Source organism: Girardinichthys multiradiatus, chromosome X (assembly GCF_021462225.1).
Source record: "Girardinichthys multiradiatus isolate DD_20200921_A chromosome X, DD_fGirMul_XY1, whole genome shotgun sequence".
Taxonomy (NCBI): domain Eukaryota; kingdom Metazoa; phylum Chordata; class Actinopteri; order Cyprinodontiformes; family Goodeidae; genus Girardinichthys; species Girardinichthys multiradiatus.
The window spans coordinates 9,134,201-9,156,803 of NC_061817.1; the positions used below are offsets into that span (position 1 = coordinate 9,134,201).

Sequence of the window (22,603 nt, forward strand, 5' to 3'; positions counted from 1 at the left end):
ATGTCATGAAGAAAATTTAACATTCATATATTTTAGATTCATTGCACACTAACTGAAATATTTCAGGTCTTTCATTGTCTTAATACGGATGATTTTGGCATACAGCTCTGGACTGAGTCTGGAGTAGAAACATCCAGAGCCACCGTGCACAGGCGTGTGCAGGAAATGGGCTACAGGTGCCGCATTCCCCAGACCTAGGCTACAGAGAAGCAGCACTGGACTGTTGCTCAGTGGTCCAAAGTACTTTTTTCCGGATGAAAGCAAATTTTGCATGTCATTCGGAAATCAAAGTGCCAGAGTCTGGAGGAAGACTGGGGAGAAGGAAATGCCAGAAGTCCAGTGTCAAGTACCCGCAGTCAGTGATGGTCTGGGGTACCGTGTCAGCTGCTGGTGTTGGTCCACTGTGTTTTATCAAGGGCAGGGTCAATGCAGCTAGCTATCAGGAGATTTTGGAGCACTTCTTGCTTCCATCTGCTGAAAAGCTTTATGGAGATGAAGATTTCATTTTTCAGCACGACCTGGCACCTGCTCACAGTGCCAAAACCACTGGTAAATGGTTTACTGACCATGGTATCACTGTGCTCAATTGGCCTGCCAACTCTCCTGACCTGAACCCCATAGAGAATCTGTGGGATATTGTGAAGAGAACGTTGAGAGACTCAAGACCCAACACTCTGGATGAGCTAAAGGCCGCTATCGAAGCATCCTGGGCCTCCCTAAGACCTCAGCAGTGCCACAGGCTGATTGCCTCCATGCCACGCCGCATTGAAGCAGTCATTTCTGCCAAAGGATTCCCGACCAAGTATTGAGTGCATAACTGTACATGATTATTTGAAGGTTGACGTTTTTTGTATTAAAAACACTTTTCTTTTATTGGTCGGATGAAATATGCTAATTTTGTGAGATAGGAATTTTGGGTTTTCATGAGCTGTATGCCAAAATCATCCGTATTAAGACAATAAAAGACCTGAAATATTTCAGTTAGTGTGCAATGAATCTAAAATATATGAATGTTAAATTTTCATCATTACATTATAGAAAATAATGAACTTTATCACAATATGCTAATTTTTTGAGAAGGACCTGTATTTGTTTAATTTTTTTCCCCTTGCTATAGAAATGTGTATATAGTACCAGTACATTGTAACACTTAGTAGGTATGCATTGTATGTCCTTATTGGAATTTTAATGTCTGTTTTTGTCCCAGAGGCATCTATGGAAGACGATAAAGCAGAGTGCTTTATTGGTTTAATGATTAGGAGCCCCTACTGTCTTGAATAGATTAGCTTAGTACATATTTCAATGCCACTTCTTAACATTAGGTATTATTTCCTTTTTTAATAAATGTAGCATTCTTTCTGTTCTCCTCAGGTTTGGAGCATCCTGGTTTGGATTCGCAGTATGAGCCCTCCCCCTGGTCCACTAGCTCCCCGTGCAGCAACGACAGTAACAGCAACTGGGGCAAAGTCCTAGTTGACGGACGTTCTGACAAATCCAATAACACTTGTTCACCCAGCTCCTCTGTCTGGCCTCCCTCCTCCTCTTCATTTTCTTGCTCCTCATCTTCCTCTGGCTGTGGTTCAGGGTCAGATCCAGAATTGGCATCAGAATGCATGGATGCAGATTCTAGCTCTTCAGTTGGTTCAGAGAAGAACCTTGGCCTTGCTGCAGCTACAGTGATGATGATGTCAGCCAACACTTCTTCCTCCGTGTCCTCTACAGCTTCTTCCCCCTCCTCTCTGACATCCACCATGATGGTTGGTGTGAATGCAGATGGCAACATTTGTCAGCTTGGAGGCATAGGAACCTTAAGCAACGCAAATAATGAAAATATCACCAGGTCTTCACACTACTCCATGGCTGGGTCCAGCAGTATTGGCAGCAATAATATGAGTAACCACAACAACAAGCTAGTTGGCAGCAGTGGTGTATGGGGCTCCCAGTCAGGCAACAACATGAACACCATTGGTGGAAGCAACTCTTATATAAATGGAGGGTCAAACCCAAACATTTTAAACCCAAATGCCAACCATGGTGCCTGGCCAGAGAATCCAACCCCAAACCTGTTGTGCCAAGGCCAAAGGCCTTCGCAGGCTCAGGGGATGACTTCCAAATTGGGTGTGGTTCCTCAACAGGGGCCCTTAATGGGCTGGGGTGGCATGGCAGCTCCAGACAGCAGCAGTATGATGGAAGACACTGAGGTGAACAATGGTACATCAAGCAGCAAGGTGTTAGGAGGCAGCAACAGTGGAAATGGTAGTCTGCAGCCTACCAACCTTAACACTGAACCCAATGGACCAAATAACACTATCATGATGAATACTACTACTACTAACACCACAATGACCTCTATTCCACCAGACTCTACCGCCTCACCCCTACTCAGCGAGGATCGCTCCTGGGGCTCCATTGGAGGAGGAAATGGAGTGCCACAGGCCAATGGAAACCCCTCATTAGCTCCCCAGAACCCTCAAGAAGAATCAGCGGGCACTGGGGCTTTTGGTACGCCTTGGGGTGCAGCTACCTATCCTGTAGACAAAGCCCCCCTTAATGTAGACACTGTGAACCCCCAGATCTCCTCTACTGCTGCTTTTAAGAGTAATAATAACCACAATAACACTGGGGCCCAACGGTGGGACCAAGGGCCCACCAATACCCCAAACCAGCCTCAAAGTAACTTGTCCTGGAGTGTTGGCTCTAATCAAATCCCAGGCCCTACAGGCCAAGCGCCAGGAAATGGAAATCAAACTACTATGGGCCCTCCAGCAGGGATTCCTCACCCCTGGGGGAGCAGCGCATCCTCTTCTTCCTCGTCATCGTCTTCTTCCACCTCTAACAGCAAGATGTCAACTGGAGAATGGGGATCAGCAACTACTGGTAACAACAGTACAGATGCAGGAATTCAGAAAGGAAGTTCTCCCAACAATGGGTGGAAAAGCCTTGAGGACGATGCCATGGGGATGGGAGGAGCAGGCGGTGGAAGTCATGGCCTAGGAGGCGTCACTGGAGGCTGGGGCCGCTCCGGAGGAAGTGAAGGAAGTTGCGAAAGCTCTGGTGGTCGATCCAGTTCAGACAGAGACATCAACCAGCCTAGAGGAGGAAACCGCAGGAATGTTAACCATACCACGTCAATAATATCAGCCTCAACTCAGGCCGATGTAGACCCAAGGATTCTTTCCAACACTGGATGGGGACAAACGCCCATACGGCAGAACACCGCTTGGGATGTCAATTCTCCTATAAATAATCAGGGTCCTAAAGGGGATGACAGAAAGCAAAGCAGCAGAGGTTCCAACTGGGGCGCAGTAACAACGGCAGCTCCCTCCCAGACCTCTGGAGGTAGGAACTTTAAAAAGCTGGTCTTTAATCTGGAACACCTGACGTAAAACTGTTTCTGCTATAAAACCAAAAAGCCTGAAAGTTAATCACTGTATCTTGGATGTACCTGCAGGTTGGGGAGTTGGGCCAAGCAGCTCAGGCCCTGATAGTGGAGGTTCTGGCTGGGGAGATCAGAAACAAACATCCGGTTGGGACAGTAAAGGAGGAAGTGGCTGGGATGATGGATCCAGTTACAAGGGTGGTAACAGCAGTAACACCTGGAACAACAACGTTAAAGATGACAGGTAATTAATGCCACAGTTTTCAGCCATATCCAGACATGGGCCGACTACCACAGTCAGAGCTGACCAAGTTGGTTTCAGGGTTCCTTGAATTCTTCTTCTTAAGGTTTAACGGCTGATTTATCACGGGCCAGAGAAAATACTAAAATAACCTATATTTTCAGTGAATGTACAAACCATAAAGCTTTGCAGCACTTGCAACTTAGCCACCTGTTGCTATGCACTGCTGATTAGCTGGCTGAAAGGAACAAAATGAGTGGCAGTCATCGTTCGCAATCTTATGAGCAGAATATCTGATAAGCAGTTGACTGCAGGCTGGCTTTGGACCAGATAAGCCTGACTTATTAACCAGCTGATACCAGCTTGTTATACCTGTGTAAAAAAAAAAAAGTGGAGAAAATGTTTAATATTGTTCACAATAAGGGTGCTTAAACCTTATGTTAGCATCAGTGTTAATTGTTGCTTCTGTTTTTGAGTTTAACCAGTTACATCATACCTTAAAACAGTGGTGTTAAGCATGGGATAATATGAGAATATCACAACAGGATAAGCTTGATTAAAAATATTTAATACACAGTATAACAAATACTAAAACTGTTTAACACAATTTAGGTTAGGTTAATTAGTTCACACTGCAGCTTGAAGTGACCCAAATCTGATTTTTTTTGCCTGTATGCGACCTGTATCCAAACTTTTCATGACAGTCTGAACGACACAGATCCAGTTTTTCAAATGTGACCCAGGCCACTTGGATATGTGGTCCTAAATCCGATACGTATCTGATCTTTTCAAACCTGTGTCTGTACGGCCAGGTCGCATTCATCCGACCTGTACGTCATCGATACTCGACAAACGTCACTACTCTGGGTCCTGCTACGCGGAAACGGGAAGAAAAACAATACGCGGAAACCATGGCGGACATGGTTGTTAATGTGCTGGCTCCGGTTGGAAAACAACTTAAAACTCGCAAGATACAGTCCAACATTTATTTACTTCCGCAAACACTAAGCACGCTCGCTTCATGTGACGTCATTGCATCGTCTACTGCGCATGCGGGACACATGAGTTGTATGAATGCGTTCACACAGGAGATCACGACCACGCAAAAAAATCGGATTTCACCAAAAAATCGGAATTGAGCATTAAGACCTGCACTGTGAACGTAGCCTTAATTTCCTTTTAAATAAAGCAGTTTAGCAACGTTTATTCTTACTGTTGCTAAAATATGTTGATTATTACAGTCGTTTAGTTTTCAGTTGCTTATTGCTCATAATTTTACGCCTTACTGTTTATTTTACTTATGGATATGCACAAGTATAACAAGCTAATATTAGCTGGTTAATTAGTAAGGCTATATACTCCGGTAGCCAATGGGGCAGGCATCCTGCTTGTAGCTTGCCAACTGCAGTTTCACAACAATGTTATCTTAACAAGAGGGATAAATGTCATAGGAGCCTTCTTGTAGCCAGCTGACCATCATTGTGCAGTATAAGGTGAGGGAGAGGCAGTGCTTCATCACTTTTTGCTCCATAAGAAACTTTGTCCCTTTTTAACCAGGATCTCTGGTTAAAAGCTTGTTAATCCATAGGAACGTTGTTTTCGAAACTATTGTTTTAAACCAAAACCATTTAGACCTCATACCAGTAACCATCTTTTGCCTTCTATTTTCCTGTGAATGCTTAGATTTTATATATTTCTCTGTCGATTTGCAATTCATCAACCAATTTCTTCCTTAGGTCAATGACATGGACTAATACACCCAAAATGCAGCATGGCTGGGGGACAAATAGTGGAAACGGTAGTGAAGGATGGGGCAGCAGTGACTGTACCAGAACAGGAGTCAGCAACCACTGGGGGGAACCTCAGAAAGGTGCCGGCTCAGTGGGCTGGGACAGCGACAGCGACCGGTCCGGCTCTGGATGTTGGAGTGAGCCGAGCCGAACCACCAACACCAGCAGCAGCAACACCTGGGTAGGCAGTGGAGGATCAAATACTCCTGACCAGAGCACTCCAAACCCTGGCTCCAACTGGGGAGACTCTGTACACAAACCCAACCCTCAAAGTAGCAGTCAAGGCTGGGGTGAGCCGGGGAAGAACAACCATGGAGCTCAGAATTGGGGGGAATCCAACACTAAACCTTCTAATGAATGGGTTAAAGGTCCTGAATCCAACATATCCAGGGGAAATCCAGGTTCCAGCAAATCCACAGGTAGGAATAACAGGTTATATTGTTGTTAGAATTGATCAAAGTCTTAGAGCAATATTATTATATAGAGTTATATCATTATTAGAGCAATAAGCAAACTAATGCAAGTAAATTGTTGATATTTCAGGCTGGCTTGGAGGCCCAATGCCTCCAGTAGGACTGAAGGAGGAAGTTGCAACTGGGTGGGAGGAGCCTTCTCCTGAGTCCATCCGTCGGAGGATGGAAATCGATGATGGAACTGCAGCTTGGGGAGATCCTGGTAAAGGCATATTGAACTTTCTTTAACAAGACCTATGCTTACCCAAGAAAAAGAATTATAGGGTTACATTAGAAGGAATCTAAAAGCTATAAACTGATCACTAAAAATATTGTAGAATAGAAATAGAAATTCCCTTTATTGTCGAGTGGAGAAATTCAGGTGTTTCAGAAGCAAAGTGCCAAAAAAATGGAAGCAAGCAGATTCAAACAAGGTAAAATATGATAACAGAAAATAAGGAATAGGAGATTGTACAGGAAAGAGTAAATTTAAAGCAAACGAAAACCAATAGTGTACTGTTATTAAAAAGAAATGTGCATCTGAGTATGATCTTTTGGAAAAAAAAAAAAAATGTCCAAAATGTGCCTGCATATTTGTGCCTAAAACAAAATGTACTACTTTTCACAGGTAAATACAGCGGAGGCTCTGTCAATATGTGGAACAGGACGACACAGTCAGACCAGGAAGCCATGGGCCCACCCTCTCAGAATAAACCCCACCCTGCACACAACTCCATGCCGCCTGTGCAGCATCACAACCAAGACAAAACCTCTGGTTCAGGTAGGTTGGAATATGTGAACACGCACATATAAAGTTTTTAAATTTCCGTTTCAATAATCAAGAGGCAAACCCTCAAATGTGATAGACAGCCTTACATTCCATAACCCCATTCCGAAGGGTTAAGAACAAACAAAGTTCTGCACCAAATCTCTGTTTTAAAAGACATTATTTGTAGATGTGCAGATACTCACAAATACATACAACATGCATGGTTTTCAGAGATGCATGGGTTAGAACTAAACCAATAGAAACTATTTCTCAGTCCTACTACTGTGTCGCCTGTGCTGAGCTTTTTCTGATCCTAGTTGGGTCATCCCTTTGGAATGCTAAGAGCGTCATTTTTTTCTTCTCTCATTCACCTCTTTCTTTTTTGGTTCACCCACCAATTCTGCACATACACTTTGTTGAGTTGAAGTAGAAATGAGCAAGAGAGAAGATGAATGGCAGAGGAGGAGGACTTCTGTGTTTAGTAATGGGAATGTTTTCAACGTAAGGAAGCTATTCTGTAGAAAGGGCCTGAGAAAGAGAAATGCAGGAATGGGGCTGTTGAGATTATTCAGTGAACCAGCTACTACAGCCTCATTATTTTGCAAGCATCCCTAAACATCAATGATATTTTTTTATTATGTGGAAAAGACCAACACAAAGTATTGCATAATTGTGAAGTGGTAAAAAATAAATGGTCACCAACATTTCTTACAAATAAAATTGTAAAAAATGAAACCCGGTGGTGGTGGCAGCATGATGCTGTGGGGATTATTTTTCCCCAGCATGGATAAGGGAAGCTGTTAAAAGTTACTGACAAGCTATAAGATGAGTAGAATACATTAGCATGGCTCTTTCAAAAAGAATGAAGCAAGCTTTTCTGATGTTATTTTGTATTTATTTTATTGTTTAACAATCTAAATGCTTGATTCTCACTTTGTAATCGTGATTTATCTGCTACGAGGCGTGCATATTCAGGCTGAACAATATACCGTACCTTACAATATCACTGTAGGCAATATGCATATCATAAGGAACTGCTTGGACAACAAAAAAATGTTTGCTACCAGTGTTAATTCCATGCCTTCAGGCTCTCTATGCTTATAATGTAATGTGGGTGACACTAGTTGTTTAATGCACACTCAAAATATTTTGTTAGGTAAAATAGAGGTAATGTAGTTAAGTCCTTAAGAAACTACAAACAAGTTATTTCATTAGCTAAATAGCGTTATCTTGACATTTACTAACATTATTGCATATGTTTTCTTATATCTTGCAGCCGTGGTGCATATAGGCAGATAAAACCTTGCACACACAGCATGTTAATTGTCCGGAGCGATATTAAAATACGCCTTTATACCTGTAGGTTTATACAAGTCTACAACTGCATGCACGTTTAGCAGGGGATCTTTGGAACCTCTGGCTATCCCGTGGTCAGTCCTATTTTTGTACAAAGGTATCCCTGGCATCCTCCTGAACTTCTGCAGTGAAAGGAGGACGTTGCTGGCCTGTGTGGTCAGCTGTAACAAGAGCCTTTTGAACCCATACATGTAAAAGCTAGATATTTAAATCATCAGCAAAACCCTGCCTTAGTTTCATTTATTGGTCCAAACAGAATAAAAATGCTGCCTTGACCACAGAGGTTTTACTGATTGCAAAGGTTACCCGTGTTTAGCCAAAGATAGATCCTTCTAAATACCAACAATGTCTGAGCTACTCTAGAGGACTCCTCAGAAATAATGCAGTGGTTCATATGAGATCCTCCTCCTCTTTGGCAGGTTGGGGTGAGTCCTATTCCCAGCAAAAGGACTCTTCGTCCTGGGGGGAGCCTTCAGCTGGTCCACCTGTGACAGTGGACAATGGGACATCTGCCTGGGGGAAGCCCATGGACACCAGCACTGGCTGGGATGGACCAAGCAAGGACGTCAGAGAGTCTGGGTCAGGATGGGGCAGCCAGCATAAGTCTGGTAAGTTTTCTTACACTTGTGATGGGTTTTTGCAGTATACATGTACCATAACTGTGCATTAAGTGTTTGTTTCTGGTTACTACATCTATTCGTCTTTCCCTTTTATCTCCAGGTCCTAAGCCCATGGAGACGTGGGGTGGAGAGGACGTGTCCAAGGGCAACAGGTGGGATCAGGAAGAGGAGGTAGAGATTGGGATGTGGAGCAACAACCAACAAGACAACAGATCTCATGACCAGAACACTTGGAACTACAAGCAAAAAGGTCCCAACAAGGTCTGTAGAATTAAACACACAAGTTTATTAAAAAGGGCCAAAATACTTTCATCTTTTGATGCTTTATTCTCAGAATGGTCACATAATTTATTCATCTGTTTTTTTTTTTACCGTTTTGTTGACAAATTGACATGGGACATGTATTAATCTGTTTTAGATGAACAAACCAGTCAACAAACAAGACGATCCTTGGATGAAACCTTTCATCAACCAGTTCAACAGCATGTCCTTCTCTGTAAGCCTCTTCCCATTCTGTTCAGAGTTCAGTGTTAGTTTCTTTTTGAATGCCTGAAAATTCTTGACTTGATCTCATAGCTAGTGTAAAATAATCTTAATCCATGTTAAATAATCACACAGTATTAGTACAGCTTGGACACTGAGGAGATGAGTCAAAATGGGTTTAATATACAGGTGCATTTCAGGAAATTTGAAAAGTTTATTTATTTTGGTAATTCGTTACAGAGAAACTTGCATATATGGACGATTAGGACTGATAGTTAATGAAAACCCAGAAGTGTGTTTTGTTTTTTGTTGTAAAATTAGAATATTGCCCCAGTTAAACCTTAACCCAGAGATGCTGTACACAATCACTCCAGACAGTCATCCGTCAGCAGAGTATGCCACAAAATGTCACTGACAAAGAAGCTGGTTCAGAAAGCTGTTTCCTAGCCTATAAATGGAATGTTTGGTGAAAAGTAAAGTTGTGGTAGAAAAAGGTTTGGAAGAAATAAACACAACTTTGATGGAAATGTGAAGCAAAGCCCATTAAAAAAAATTGTGGCACACAACTCGTAGACTGCTGCTAGAGCTGCCACACACATTTACAACAACCATCGCATTTATTGTCCTAACACCCGAGATGATGTCAAAAGTGTCTTACCTTTGCCAAGGAGATAAGGGACTGAACCGTTGCTCAGTGGCCTGAAGTCCTCTTTTCAGATGAAAGTTCATTTTCATTTTTCATTTGGAAAACGAGGTTTGAATCTCAGAGTCGAGAGGCATACAATCTTTCTGAATGTAATCAGTGAAGGAAAAAAACAGTTTTGTGATATTTTGATTGAACTATGAACGGAGTCTGAAACACTTTTACTCACTGCTAAATCTTTTTGCCTCTAAACTGTCAGAGAGACTCTCCTGATGATTCTATGAAGCCAGGAGCCGGCATGGGGACGGACAAACGGATGGACATGAGCGGTATGGGAGACTACAATGGAGTCATGGGGAAGAACCCGGTTTCTCGACACCATTTCCACAAGGACTCTGTCATTGAGCGTCCTTACTTTGACAAGGTACGCAGCTTTAGTTTAGTTACCAAGCCTTTAGTGTGAGGTATGTCTGGTTAACTGTTGTCTTCTTTGAGTTGCAGTGCCCCTCAGTGGTTGTTCTGACACACTGCATGTCTTCAGTTGATCTGCTGTATTTTTTAACTTGTTCTGTAAATGTTGTTAGTTTGAAATGTGTGGACTCAGTTGCTACCCAGCATTACTTGTAATTGTCGCAAGTATTTGAAAATAATCAGATTTGACTTGATAAACCGCCTCCTGTAAGGCGTTGGCATCGACACGATTGCTGCTAGATTCATTCCTTTCTGTCTAGCTTAACTTTTCAGGTCTATTTGCTACTGTGTGCAAACGTTTTGTTTTCCACACTGCTTGTGTTCTACTTTTTCTTCTAAATCTATTTTTGCTTTGCTGCACTTTTGTCTTGCACCCTTGTTTCCAAAAGTTTTCTCTATCAACCTCCTTCTCTTTATGCAAAATTAATTACTTTGTTTCTTTTCTCCTTCCCTCTCTGTGCTCATTTGGCTGCTGATGTGCTTCCTGTCCCTCTGTGCTTGCGTCCATTTGCTGCGCGCACCCGGCCTTTGTTTCTGCAGCTTTCTGCTTATGATAGCCCTGCTTCTGATGAGTTCTCCTCCAATCAAAGCATGAGCCTTTCCTCTAGCAATTCTGCTCAGCCTATCCCCTGTTTCAACTCTGGGCCATCCCCTTCCCACTCTAGTTCTGGGGCTGCTCCGCAGGTGAGTGTGGAAGGATGATGAGGTGGTTTTCTTCTGTTTAAGCTTTTTTTTTATTTTTTTTTAGATCTGTTTTGTCTGCATATTACATGGCTGGTGTTGTGGGTGATTGTTCAACAAATTCCGGACCTTCATTAAAGATCAGACCTCAAACTGTTAATGTTATTGTGTGACTTAATGATCATTTGTAATGAAAGTTTTAAGTAGATCGTGTAAAGTATTATATTTTTCTTTTATTGTGTGTTTTTTTTTTTCTCCCTCAGAATGTAAACCCAATGTCGGGTGGCAGCAGCGTAGCACAGGGCCGAGGAGGCCCCCAGTCCCAACCTCAGCCCAATCTTCGCAACCAAGTGCCTCCAACCATCTTGCCCTCTCAGGTAGTACAAACCAACAAAATACTATAGTAGCAGTATAAACATTCATACTGACTGCTTATTGAGTTTTGGCTGCAATGTTTCTTTAAAAAATTTTCTGATTTAGAAAAGAGCCCTACAGTAATAACTAATCATTAAAAATTAACCTGCCAAAAATGTGTATTTTCCTCTTGTTTTTGTAAAATGATAAATAGGAGTATAAATCTATTTAATTCTTTTAGTTTATTGCTTGAAATGAGGAAAAACTGACACCAAATGTCAAACTTGGTAAACTAATACATCCCGCTGACGAGACAACAGAAAAGATTTGGTTCATAAAAAATATGACGTTCTAACAAATTAGGGGGAAAACAAAAGCATTTGTTTGGCAAATATAATAAAGGTTTCACAAAATGTGTTTTGAAGAATTTGTTTGCAGCATAAAAAAATTAAGGCGAGCTTTGACTAGTCCATAAATATCCGCTTTATTGCTTGTCCGATTCTAATCCCAGTATCAAAAAGCATTGAAAATGTAATGTTTTGGTTTTCACAAATGGAATAAAGGTTTTATAAATCTGTGTTGTAAAGAACCTGTGTTCATGTAGCGTTATCCAGCTCAGGTTTTATCTCTTGCGTGCTTCAGATTTCAAACTAAGCACAAACTGTAAAGTGGCCTTTTACTTTAACTTAATGCTTCTCTTCAAGCTGGCTAACTGTGCTTATATCTCATCTCATGCCATGAGATCTTGTTGCCCCCTGGCAGACAGGCTTTTAAACTTAAACCTGCGTCTTGTTTTTTTGGTCCAGGTCCCTCCATCTTTGTTGAAGTACCCAGGAGCTAATGGTGGTTTGAACCCTCTGTTCGGTCAGCAGGTGGCTGTCCTCAACCAACTCTCCCAGCTCAACCAACTCTCCCAGCTCAACCAGCTCAACCAGATACAGGTACAGATGTGGAGACTTGCACAAGTTAAAATGCACAAACTGTTATTACAGGATTAGTTTGACTGTTGTTCTGCGATGAATTACATGCTTGACTGCATCATCTGTCTGCAGCGTCTTCTCCTTCAGCATCAGCAACAGCAAAAAGTTCAAAGCCAGAGAGCCATGCCTGTGGGTCGTCCGACTGAGCAGGTGGGAGTTAGAGTCCAAGACATTTCTGAAAATCAAGCCAGGTTCCACCAGATTTAAGTAGAATGTCTTAAAGTTGCTCCTCCTGGATTTCTCTAACCTTCCTTTTTCTCTCCACAGACGCGTCCTATTGGTTCGTCTCCATCAATGATGCAACCACCAAAGCACCTGGATCCCTCCCTGTTGAAACAGGCCTCGCAACTCAAAACATACCCTGATAGCTACTTGTCCCAAAATACCCCTGACCTGCAGAAGGATGCTTCCGCTATCGGATCCTTCAGCAACTTCTCATTTGGTATGTTGACCACTGTTCGTCATTCTTCTAAATTATCCGACCCTGTTTCTCTGATTTCAGATAAAGTAAAAAACCTTAATGTTTTCACATTTTGGGGGTTTTTATTTATTCATTGTTTTTGCGCACCAAGACATTAGACGTCCATCTAAACTGTGACAGGTCAGGTAAGGAGTGCATTAATCGCAAAAGCAGCGAAGTGGTCCATGATAATTCTGGAGAAGCTGCAGAGATCCACAGCTCAGGTGGAAGAATCTGTCTATAGGACAGCCTTTTATTATTCCTTCTACAATTCTGGCCTTTAAGTAGGAGTGGCAAGAAGAAAGCCATTGTTAAAAGTAAGCCAATTGGCAAATTACCTTCAAAGAGACACAACAAGCATGTGGAGAAAAGGTGCTCTGGTCACATGAGACCAAAAATTCTACTTTATTGCCTACATTCAAAGTCCCATGTGAGTTCCAGACCTAAATCCATTTATTAATCTGTCACAGATTACTCTTCTTCCAATTTGACTGATCTTGAGCCATTGTTGGGACTTGCTTCAACATATGTGTGATTGCAGAATAGCTGAAACATATCTGACGTGAAAAATGTGAACGTTTAAAAGGTGTGAATACTTTTACAAACCACTGTGTTTCATTAAGGTGATGTTACTGTTGCTGACCTCTGCCTCCATCTCTTGCAACCAGGCTTGAACTCTAATCAGAATGTAACCCTGGACATGGGTGTTGGGGGTGGAAGTACTGGTGGAGGAGCTGTGAGCTACAAAGAGCCACCCCAGTCCAGACTGAAGAAACTTTGGGCTGCTGACCCCCTGGAGCAGAACAGCAAACCTGGTACATGATGCCTTAAGTGCTTTTTGTAATTACACAGTAGTAGGGCAGATTGAATTCCTTTAATTCTCTTACTGTAGCCATGGATATTAAACATTATTGTACTGACAACCTCTGAAACCTTCAGATTATTTATTTATTTTTACTCCCCAAAGAGAGAATTTATAGTACATGCACTGATTTTGAAGAACCACCATCTCCTTGTCTTGTTTGTGAGTGCGTCTGTAAGCCTGTGTTGCTTATCCTACAGGTGCTATGTCGTCTGGACTCCGTCTGGACGACTCTCCCTTCTATGATTTCCTGTCTCCTGGCCCGTCACCCCTGAGTCCCCCTGGTCAATCAATGGGCTCAGTGGGTGATGGCTGGCCACCCCATGCCAACTCCCCCCCTCCCCATGGAAATACTGTCACTTGGCCCCCAGGTAAATGCACCATCAGTTTAGGAAACCCTTTGGAATAGTTTCTTTTGGATGACGGCTAATTATTGCGTTCAACTATCTGCAGAGTTCCGGCCCGGGGAGCCTTGGAAAGGTTACCCCAACATTGACCCTGAGACTGACCCTTATGTGACCCCTGGTAGTGTCATCAACAACCTTTCCATCAACACCGTCCGCGACACAGACCTCCTCAGGGACAGGAACATCGGTAGGTCACACAAATGTATTGAACTGGTCAAATAGTAGATATGATGCAAAGTTCAGTAAATAGGATGACACAATCTGAAAACTTGTTGCTGTTGTTTCCCAGGGCCATCCTCATCACTGAACACCACGATGCCTTCTAACAGTGCCTGGTCATCCATTCGTGCCTCCAGCCACAGCGGTTCCCTCACCAGTACAGCACAAAGCACTTCAGGTGTGTTTCAGATCCAAACTCATTATGTCTTCCTTTTATGGATCTAACAGATGTTTTTCTTTAAATATACTCTTTTCTTGGATTAGACGGCAATCGTTTCTTGATTCTTAAACAAAATTAAACTCTCTTCCATTGCAGCTAGACCCAGTGAGTCAAAGTGGTCTCCTGGCGGCGGGTCTGTGTCCAACTCCTCTTTAGCCCATGAGCTTTGGAAGGTCCCCCTGTCTTCTAAGCCGCTGCCAGTAGCAGCCCCCTCCAGACCACCACCTGGCCTCACTAGCCAGAAGCCCAGCCCTGCCTCCTCTGGCTGGGATGGCTCTGCCCTGAGGCTTGGGGGCTGGACCTCTACTGAGTCTAGATACACACCTGGTGAGACAGCAATGGAGTATTTGGGATTTATTTTTTGGGATACAGAACAGACACCACCAAAATACAGAGTTACCGTGTCTAGTCAGTCACAGATGAGTTTGACCATAAAGAAATCTGATCTTCAGGGGGAAAAAAAAAAAGATCTTGTCTTCTAATATGTATACTGTCACTACTTGGTCTTCATAATTATTTAAGTATTTTAAGATTATTGTTTTTGAACAGTAGGACATTTGCCTTGTAGATGTTTGATCTTAAGTAACCAATGTAAATTATGTTTTATTCATATCCAAATAAAACTTTATTTAGACTTTTTTGGACATTTTGAATGACATACTTTTATTGGCAGGCTCCAGTTGGGGTGACAGCAGCAGCTCAGGGAGAACCCAATGGCTTGTTCTGAAAAATCTCACTCCTCAGGTATAAATCCTAACAAAAGCTGCACAAATAAAAAAAAGTATACCATTCTCCAAGTGAACAAAATTGAACTTAAATGCTTATTTTGGTTTCGTAGATTGACGGCTCCACATTGAGGACTCTGTGCATGCAGCATGGCCCTCTGATCACATTCCACCTCAACCTGCCACATGGTAACGCCGTGGTTTGCTACAGCTCAAAGGATGAAGCCGCCAAGGCCCAGAAGAGCCTGCACATGTAAGGGCATCAGACGCCAACACAGACGGAATAGGATAAATTATTTTAGGCCTGATTCAAGGCTAACCACTCGGCCACAGACGTTTTAGAAATGATTGTTAAACCTGATTATCTACATTATCAAAACCTTTCTTTCTTCTTCTTTTTTTTAACAAATGCTCACTTTGCAATCACAAACTGTATTACGTTGGGTGGCAAGTAGAGGGGAGATGGGTCATGAGTAGAAAAGTGCACAATACCCGAAATACACCATCTCCTTGGTAAAACATGGTGACGGCAGCATAGTGCTGTGGGAACCTGGTCAGCGTTAATAAGAAACTAGAGTTAAATACAGGAAGAAAACCCTTCAGAGGTTGCAAAAGGCTTCATTTTACGTGCTTTAGCCTAAATAAAATCCTGGTAAAATGTATTGTGCAGGTTTGTGGTTGCTATGACTAAATATGAAAAAGTTTAAGATGTTTAAATATTTCAACACATCAGTGTGTAGAATTGGAAGTCTGACACTTATTGGTTTTCTATTGTCTGAATCTGCACCTTTTCGTTTTAACAATTTCATTTAATATTTCATTTAAATTCTTGGAATTCAGCCTTTATCTACACAGCTTTATCTTTTAAAATGCTTTAAAAAAAAAACCCCCGTATACCTGCTGTATGTTCTTAAATAATAACTAGCTCTTTACCTCATATGTTTTAGTGCTTCTGTATGCATCCTTCCTTTTCACCTTTTTAGCTCAGCTTGTAGCATTTCCCCTAGAGGTTAACCAGTCAGTCAATGGTTTCACACTGCAGTTAGATCATTGATAACAAGCTGGTTTATAAACTGTTTACTCCAAATAAATCGTTGCTATTGGCTGTAGGAGGACCTTTTTTGTAAACTGGTATAAATGAGAGGGCTTGCACCCAAGCTTGATTTCAGCTGACATGAAATACTCAAATGTTTTTAACAACTCTACTTTATTTATGATGTTGTGTTGGAGCAAACATGCACTTATCTTCTGTGTCTCTACAGGTGTGTTTTGGGGAACACTACTATACTGGCTGAGTTTGCCAGCGAGGAGGAAATTAGCCGCTTCTTTGCACAAGGGCAGTCATTGGCCTCTCCTTCCTCTGGCTGGCAGGCCATTGGTTCTTCTCAAAGCAGAATGGATCAGTCTCACCCCTTTCCCAGCCGCGCTTCTGAACCGAACCAGTGGAAAAGCGGCGACCTGCACAGATCTTCTCTCTGGGGCGGGCCCAACTATTCCAGTAGCCTGTGGGGAAACCCTGGCGGCAGTGAGCCAGGGAGGCTCAGCAACCCCTCTCCAATCAGCTCCTTCCTCCCAGTGGATCACCTGACGGGGGCCGGAGGCTCCATGTGAACTTCCTGTGTGTCAGACAGGCTGGAAGAAGGGTCAGTAGAGAATTATCAATAATCAGCTAAAGAAAATGGAAAGTAAACAGTTAGAAATGCAATGGCACTAGTTGGACTCTTTCTCACTTACAAGATATTCAACAAAACGGGGTCTCCCCTGTGGAATACAAGTTACGTTTCTCTTTCTGCACATATGTCCACTTTGTTTTAGCCCAAAAACATATCAGTCGGAATACTTGAATAATGCAGGCCAATTCTATAATGTGAACGGATGGATATTTGCTTCCAGGTAGTGCTCTTTCAGACCGAAAAAAGCTTCAGTCAAGTTCATTATTATTATTATTATATATATTTTGTTTCATTCATCATGTTTATTTGAATTCCAACTCGTTTATTTTCAACATTTTCATTTCATTTCATTTAGTTTTTTTTTTTGCATTTTGTTTGCTGACAATGTTGGAGAATGAGCTTTTTTTTTAACTTTGCACTGAATGTGGTTTTTTTCTCAGTATATATAATCTGCAATATAGAGGGAGCAGCCAGTTTTTCCAGTGTAGCTGTTTACTCATTGAGGTCCTTATCGTACGTGTGTGTGCGCGCGCACGAGTACTTTGTGTGTATATGATTGCATTGTGAATGAGTATGTGTGCGCTCCTCTCTGCCTTGGCACGCCTACCTTACTGCGTTGTTGTGGAGTTCAAGATCAACAGATAGTTAAAAGAATAAAACCTGACTTAGGATGATTATCTGGTGATAGAAAAAGTGACATTTAAAAAGTATTGCACCAATTTTTGTTTTAAAACTAAAGAAAGTTGAGCTCTGCAGTGCAAAGGACTGTAGCCGCAGCTGGGACTAGCAAGCCCCTCCCGCTCCAAGAAAGTGGGCGGGGCCTATCTAGCAAGCCCTCCCTGTTGCCCCCTAGCGGGGCAGGGAGGGAACAGCACTTTCAGAATAGGCTTTCAATGTTTTTGGAGGTGCCACACTGCAACCTCTTGTTTACAAGACTTAGGAGGCAGAACGTGTGTTCATTCTTCATTTTAAAGAGAAGATAAACTAAACTGAAAATTACAAAAAAAAATTAAAAACCAAAAAAGTGTATATAAAAATTATAAAAAGAAATAGAAAAAAAAACAACAACAAAAAAAACTCTTGAGGATGAAGACGTTGCGTTGTAACTCTGGGAATTCGGATCAGTGTTTTTTTTTTTTTTGGCCATGGCGTTGGTTATTTAAACTATTCCTTTTGTCTCCTAAATAACCTGCAATGGTTCTCAGGAAATCAAGCCAGTTCCCCCCTTGCCCATTGTAGTTGAATTTAAAACAAAAACAACAAAAAAACTACTACTCCTTGTAGGAAAGGAAAATCCAACTTCTAGCACTGAAAACAAACTTTGTAATGGTCTTTTTTTTTTCTCTGCCAAATAACTGCTTTAAAGCTGGAGAAGTTCACACACTGCTTTCAATATGCTGTCTTGTTTTGAGGGAGGTGGAGCATTTTTCAGTAAAGGGAGTGGAATGGACGGAGGAGAGACTGGAAATTATCCCAGCGCTCCCTCCCTCCCCCTCTCCCTCCTCCTACTCCTCCACTCCATAGTTGTAAAAACTTTGGGGGACTGTTTTAATCGTGAGTGTAAAATGTTCTGTCTCGTCACTTTTAAAAACCAAGAGAAAAGGCAAGATCTGTATCTATGCATACTGTAGCCTCTCGCATTCACAAGGCCTGCCGAGAGGTTTTCTTTTCATTTTTGTTCCGTCTCTCAAAAATGTTTAAAAGGTTTCATTAAGTACGACTACATGCTCTCTTTTTTTTTTTCTTTTTTTTTTTTTTGGTTGTTTTTAATCATTGCCACAAATGGTGTTTAAAAAAGAAAAACGTACACATTTTGGTTGAAGATATTTTAACAGTGCAAAAGTCGTCCACATTTCATTGCCTTGATCCTAAATGTGTCCGAAGATGCAACAAGTCAAGTGGCTTCTACCTGTTTACAAATAGAATATGATTGTATTGTTGTACTGTTTTTATTTGGTTTTCTCTTCCCCTCCTTTGGGTCAGGGAAGGGTGGGGTACTCATCTGAAGTTTCTGACGTCATGAATTTGTTTGTGTGTGAAAGAGAACAGTGTGAGTGTAAATGTTGATTAAATAAATACTTTGGTTAATATTAAATTGACCTATATACCAGTGATTGTTGAGTTACTACGATGCACAATGGAGTGCGACAAGGCGAAAGCTTCAGAGCACGTTGGGCGAGAGATCAGCATTAGCGAAGCCATGGACCTTAATTTTCTTTTCTCGTGTCCTTTTTTCTTTTTTTCCTCTTCCTGTGTTCAGCCTGTTATGCGTGTGTGTTGGCGTGCACACATTTATTCCCCTCCCCCGACACCGAGATAGGGTTTTTATTTTATTTCAGAAGTAATACAAGCATTGGCTTTTGGTGCATTTTTTTATTTTCACCGTGAATATATACATAACGACTTTGAGGCGTATGTAGTGAATAAACCTTGAGTATTAGTCAGACTTGACAGTGGTTTGTGTCAGTATTGAACGCTCTCTACCAAATAATTCAGTCATACAAAATATTAGTTTACCTAATTCCACATCTTTGCTTAATAAATATATATCTTATTTGTGTTTGCTTTTTGTCTTGAAGTTATCAAATGGAACATCTGAACTGTTTTTGTTTTTAAGTTAACTTAAGTTGACAGATTAAACTGAGGAGCCTTGGATTTTGCACTAGGGCGAATTGGAGGAAATGCCAGAGTCGGGGGTCAGACATGCGGCGAGGATTTAGTTTGGTGTCTTCGGGTGTTAATCTATTAACAGGGTAACTATTGTGTGCGTGAGCTGCGACTAAAGATGATGATGCCTAGTTTTTCCTTGCAAGATTGTAGCTGAAACGGTTAAAAAAAAAAAAAAAAAAAAGGCTTAGCGAAGGTCCGGTTTGACTCCTCTGTCCCATTCAGCGTCTTCAGCAAAGTCCCCTCTGCATGGGAGAGATCAACATTTGCAGCTGCTCCTCGTGGTTGTTGGATTGGGGGGGTTAATGAGCAAGAAGGGTGTTCTGACCATGCTTGGTGATTATGGCAGGAGATGCTCCTGACTGAAAATAGGTTTTCCTTTTAAGCTAAGCTCAGTTACAGGAGAGAAGATCCAAAAACTGTCAGAAAAAGGAGCAAGTCAACCCGGATCTGTCCATATTCCCATTCTGCTAGTTCAAAATCACTTTGTTCATTCTGATTTTTAGCAATGTCCCTTTTTTTTTTTTTTCAGCGCTGATTTAAGGGCGGTTTTGTCCTACTTTAGTATCCTTACCTTAAACGTTAGTGGGACGACAACTGATCTCTGATCAGCCCAGGAGGTAGCATTGCTGCTCTGTTAGAGAAGGGACAAGCAATGTCTGTAAAACGCCTGAGTAACAATGTTATTTTTATTCCCAGCAGAGTTGTGCTATATTTCTGTCTTGTTAAATCCACTGTTGGTATGTGTGAAGACGCATGTATGTGTGAGTGAACTTATCATGCCAAATCAAGGAGGGAGGGGAGTTAGGGAAGGAAAGGGATTGACTTATAGTTGTTGTTTTTTTTTTTTTAGCTGTACATGTGCATATGTGTATTTAAAAAGCTGGACAATGTTTAAATGCTTGAAGAAAAAAAAAAAAACATTTGCTAAAGGATGATGTGAGGAAAACCACCATGAGCAATGTACAATCCCCAAAGCTGCCAAGCAGCTTCATGACAGGGCCAGAAGAGGGGAGGGGAGGGGAGAAGGAAGGAGATTGGTGGGAGAGGAGGGAGGTTTGCTGGTGATACTCTACTACTTTTTAAATATTTAAAGTACAAATAATGTGACTTGTTGTGTTTCTCTTAACTATCCTGTGACTAAATGCTACATTATATTATAATACACACCCAACAGCTCCTACAGTCTATCAAAAGTGCTAAGGCTATTTTTTTTATAGAAGAAAAAAAAACAATATAAAAACTGTGAGAATCTGCTGTCTTTGTTTTACACTTAGTATGACCACACATGTAGAAACCCTGAAAAGCTTTAGTCTAACCAGCACAAAGATATGGGTGGGATGGGTTTAGGGTGGCGGGTGGGTTTTCAGGGCGGGTGTTCCTCAGAGAGACTATGCAGTGGAGCGTTAAACCCAGGCTTCCATGTCCACCTTGGGTTTTATTGTTTTTTTCTTTAAATTATATTGAAAAAAAAACCATAAAATCGAATTTAAAAAAAATCCCTAGCCCTTTGTAGAAACGCAGCTGAGATGGAATTCCCAATAACGTTCCTCAAACACGTGCCATCTTTGAATTGTACTGCTTCTAATATTGTAAAAAACCAAAAAAAGAAGAAAAAAAAAAAAACCCTGATAAACCTTTATTACCTAGCAGGCGTCGGCCCAGTTGTAGCAGGAGAGGACAGGTTAAGATTTGCAAAAGTCCATTTATTTTCCCAGCTTGGCCGGTGAAACTGCAAATTTTACAATGACCACAAGGCTTTTTATATAGATTCTATCAATCCACAGTGTGTAGTTGGATCACCTTTAAAACCTATTATGCACATTGCTTTGGGGAGACTGTTGAAACTATATATAATATATATGAAAATATAAGCGTACACAGTGTCTATAATCATTGAGAGGACGCCATCCTTTCCAACACCACGAACAGGAAGTACCTTGTTTTTCATTTTCCAAATGTCTTCCTCGGCTCATCAAAGGATTTTATCTTAACTTCTGTGGAATCTGCACTTTTTGAAGGACAATCTTTAATTGTATGGGTATAAATTGACAAAAAAAAAAAAAAACGAAGTCGCCTGATATTACATGGTATAGAAAACCAACTCCAGTGTGCTCTAATAATGAATGTCTCCTCTGATGCTGTCTATATGTTTGGGTTCATTTAATCTTTTTATCCTCCTTCCTTTCTTGCTTGGTTTGTTCTGTTTTTGTTTTTTTTTTTCCTTTTAATTTTCCAGATTTTAGTGTTCTTATGAGAATCTGTATTAAGGTGTAGAGTAGTAGTTAGTAGGTCTTCTGTTGGCTGTACTCGTATACTGATTACTGTTTGTAACCTTCTGGCTCCTGCAGCCAGCATACAAAGCTGTATAACTTGGGTACAACCCTCAATAAAAGACTAACAGTGAGGAAAAAGCTCAGCTCAGTGTCTTCATTTCCAGGGTTCCTACACCGTCTGGAACAGTCTGTTCCTCTGTATTAATGGAGTCAGTTGAGGTCTACTCCATTTGAAGTATTTCCTAGGTGCATTTCAATAAATTGGAATATTGAACAGTTCATTTATTTCAGTAATTCAGCTCAAAGTGAAACTTGGATTAATTTCACTCAGTGTGATATGTTATTAAAAATATCTTATTCTGCTCATTATTACACTGTCTTCTTGAGCTGTAAACCATAAATTCAGAAAAATAATATTACGCACTGGCATTAATAATGCTTTTTAATACAGAAACATCAGCCCTTCTGAAAATTATGTCCAAGTTTGCACAAGCTCCTTTCTCATGGCTTGGAGGCAGTCACTGTGGTCCTGCTGAGGGAAGCTCGTGATGCTTTGACTTGATAAAACATGGTGAACCAAAACCTGCAGATTGTATGGATCATCATATCCTCACTGACTGTGGAAACTTCACACTGGACCTAAAGGAATTGGGATTCTGCTTCTCCAGATTCTTGGTTTAGTAGGAACTTTAGTGAAATTTGGCATGACTCAGACCATTAGATGGTATTAAAGTGCTTCCAATTGATCCTAGTTAATTATTCTACACATACCAGGTATTAGTGATATGTCACTGTGTATACTTTATGAATTTCCAAACTCTTGATTGGATGTTGTTTTCCAATCCCCTGAAGGCTGCTTTCATCCCTGTTACTTA

At 41.4% G+C, this 22,603-nt stretch overlaps 1 protein-coding gene across 4 annotated transcripts in view; it reads left to right on the plus strand.

Annotated features, from left to right (window-relative positions):
* LOC124863254 (trinucleotide repeat-containing gene 6A protein-like) overlaps positions 1–21,871 on the plus strand; it is a 48,132-nt gene extending 26,261 nt beyond the window's left edge. For 3 of the 4 annotated variants that reach the window (XM_047357562.1, XM_047357561.1, XM_047357564.1), the window contains 22 exons: positions 1,372–3,339; positions 3,452–3,623; positions 5,357–5,829; positions 5,954–6,085; positions 6,491–6,643; positions 8,407–8,595; positions 8,708–8,868; positions 9,026–9,103; positions 9,993–10,157; positions 10,745–10,888; positions 11,149–11,262; positions 12,046–12,180; positions 12,292–12,369; positions 12,487–12,661; positions 13,348–13,494; positions 13,742–13,912; positions 13,995–14,135; positions 14,238–14,345; positions 14,484–14,714; positions 15,061–15,131; positions 15,226–15,365; positions 16,375–21,871. In XM_047357562.1, the coding sequence (XP_047213518.1) occupies positions 1,372–3,339; positions 3,452–3,623; positions 5,357–5,829; positions 5,954–6,085; positions 6,491–6,643; positions 8,407–8,595; positions 8,708–8,868; positions 9,026–9,103; positions 9,993–10,157; positions 10,745–10,888; positions 11,149–11,262; positions 12,046–12,180; positions 12,292–12,369; positions 12,487–12,661; positions 13,348–13,494; positions 13,742–13,912; positions 13,995–14,135; positions 14,238–14,345; positions 14,484–14,714; positions 15,061–15,131; positions 15,226–15,365; positions 16,375–16,723 (5,495 nt within the window). In that variant the 3' untranslated portion in view covers positions 16,724–21,871. The remainder of the gene's footprint in view (positions 1–1,371; positions 3,340–3,451; positions 3,624–5,356; positions 5,830–5,953; positions 6,086–6,490; positions 6,644–8,406; positions 8,596–8,707; positions 8,869–9,025; positions 9,104–9,992; positions 10,158–10,744; positions 10,889–11,148; positions 11,263–12,045; positions 12,181–12,291; positions 12,370–12,486; positions 12,662–13,347; positions 13,495–13,741; positions 13,913–13,994; positions 14,136–14,237; positions 14,346–14,483; positions 14,715–15,060; positions 15,132–15,225; positions 15,366–16,374) is intronic. The other variant, XM_047357563.1, reaches the window with a different exon arrangement.
* Positions 21,872–22,603: the final 732 nt, after the last annotated feature.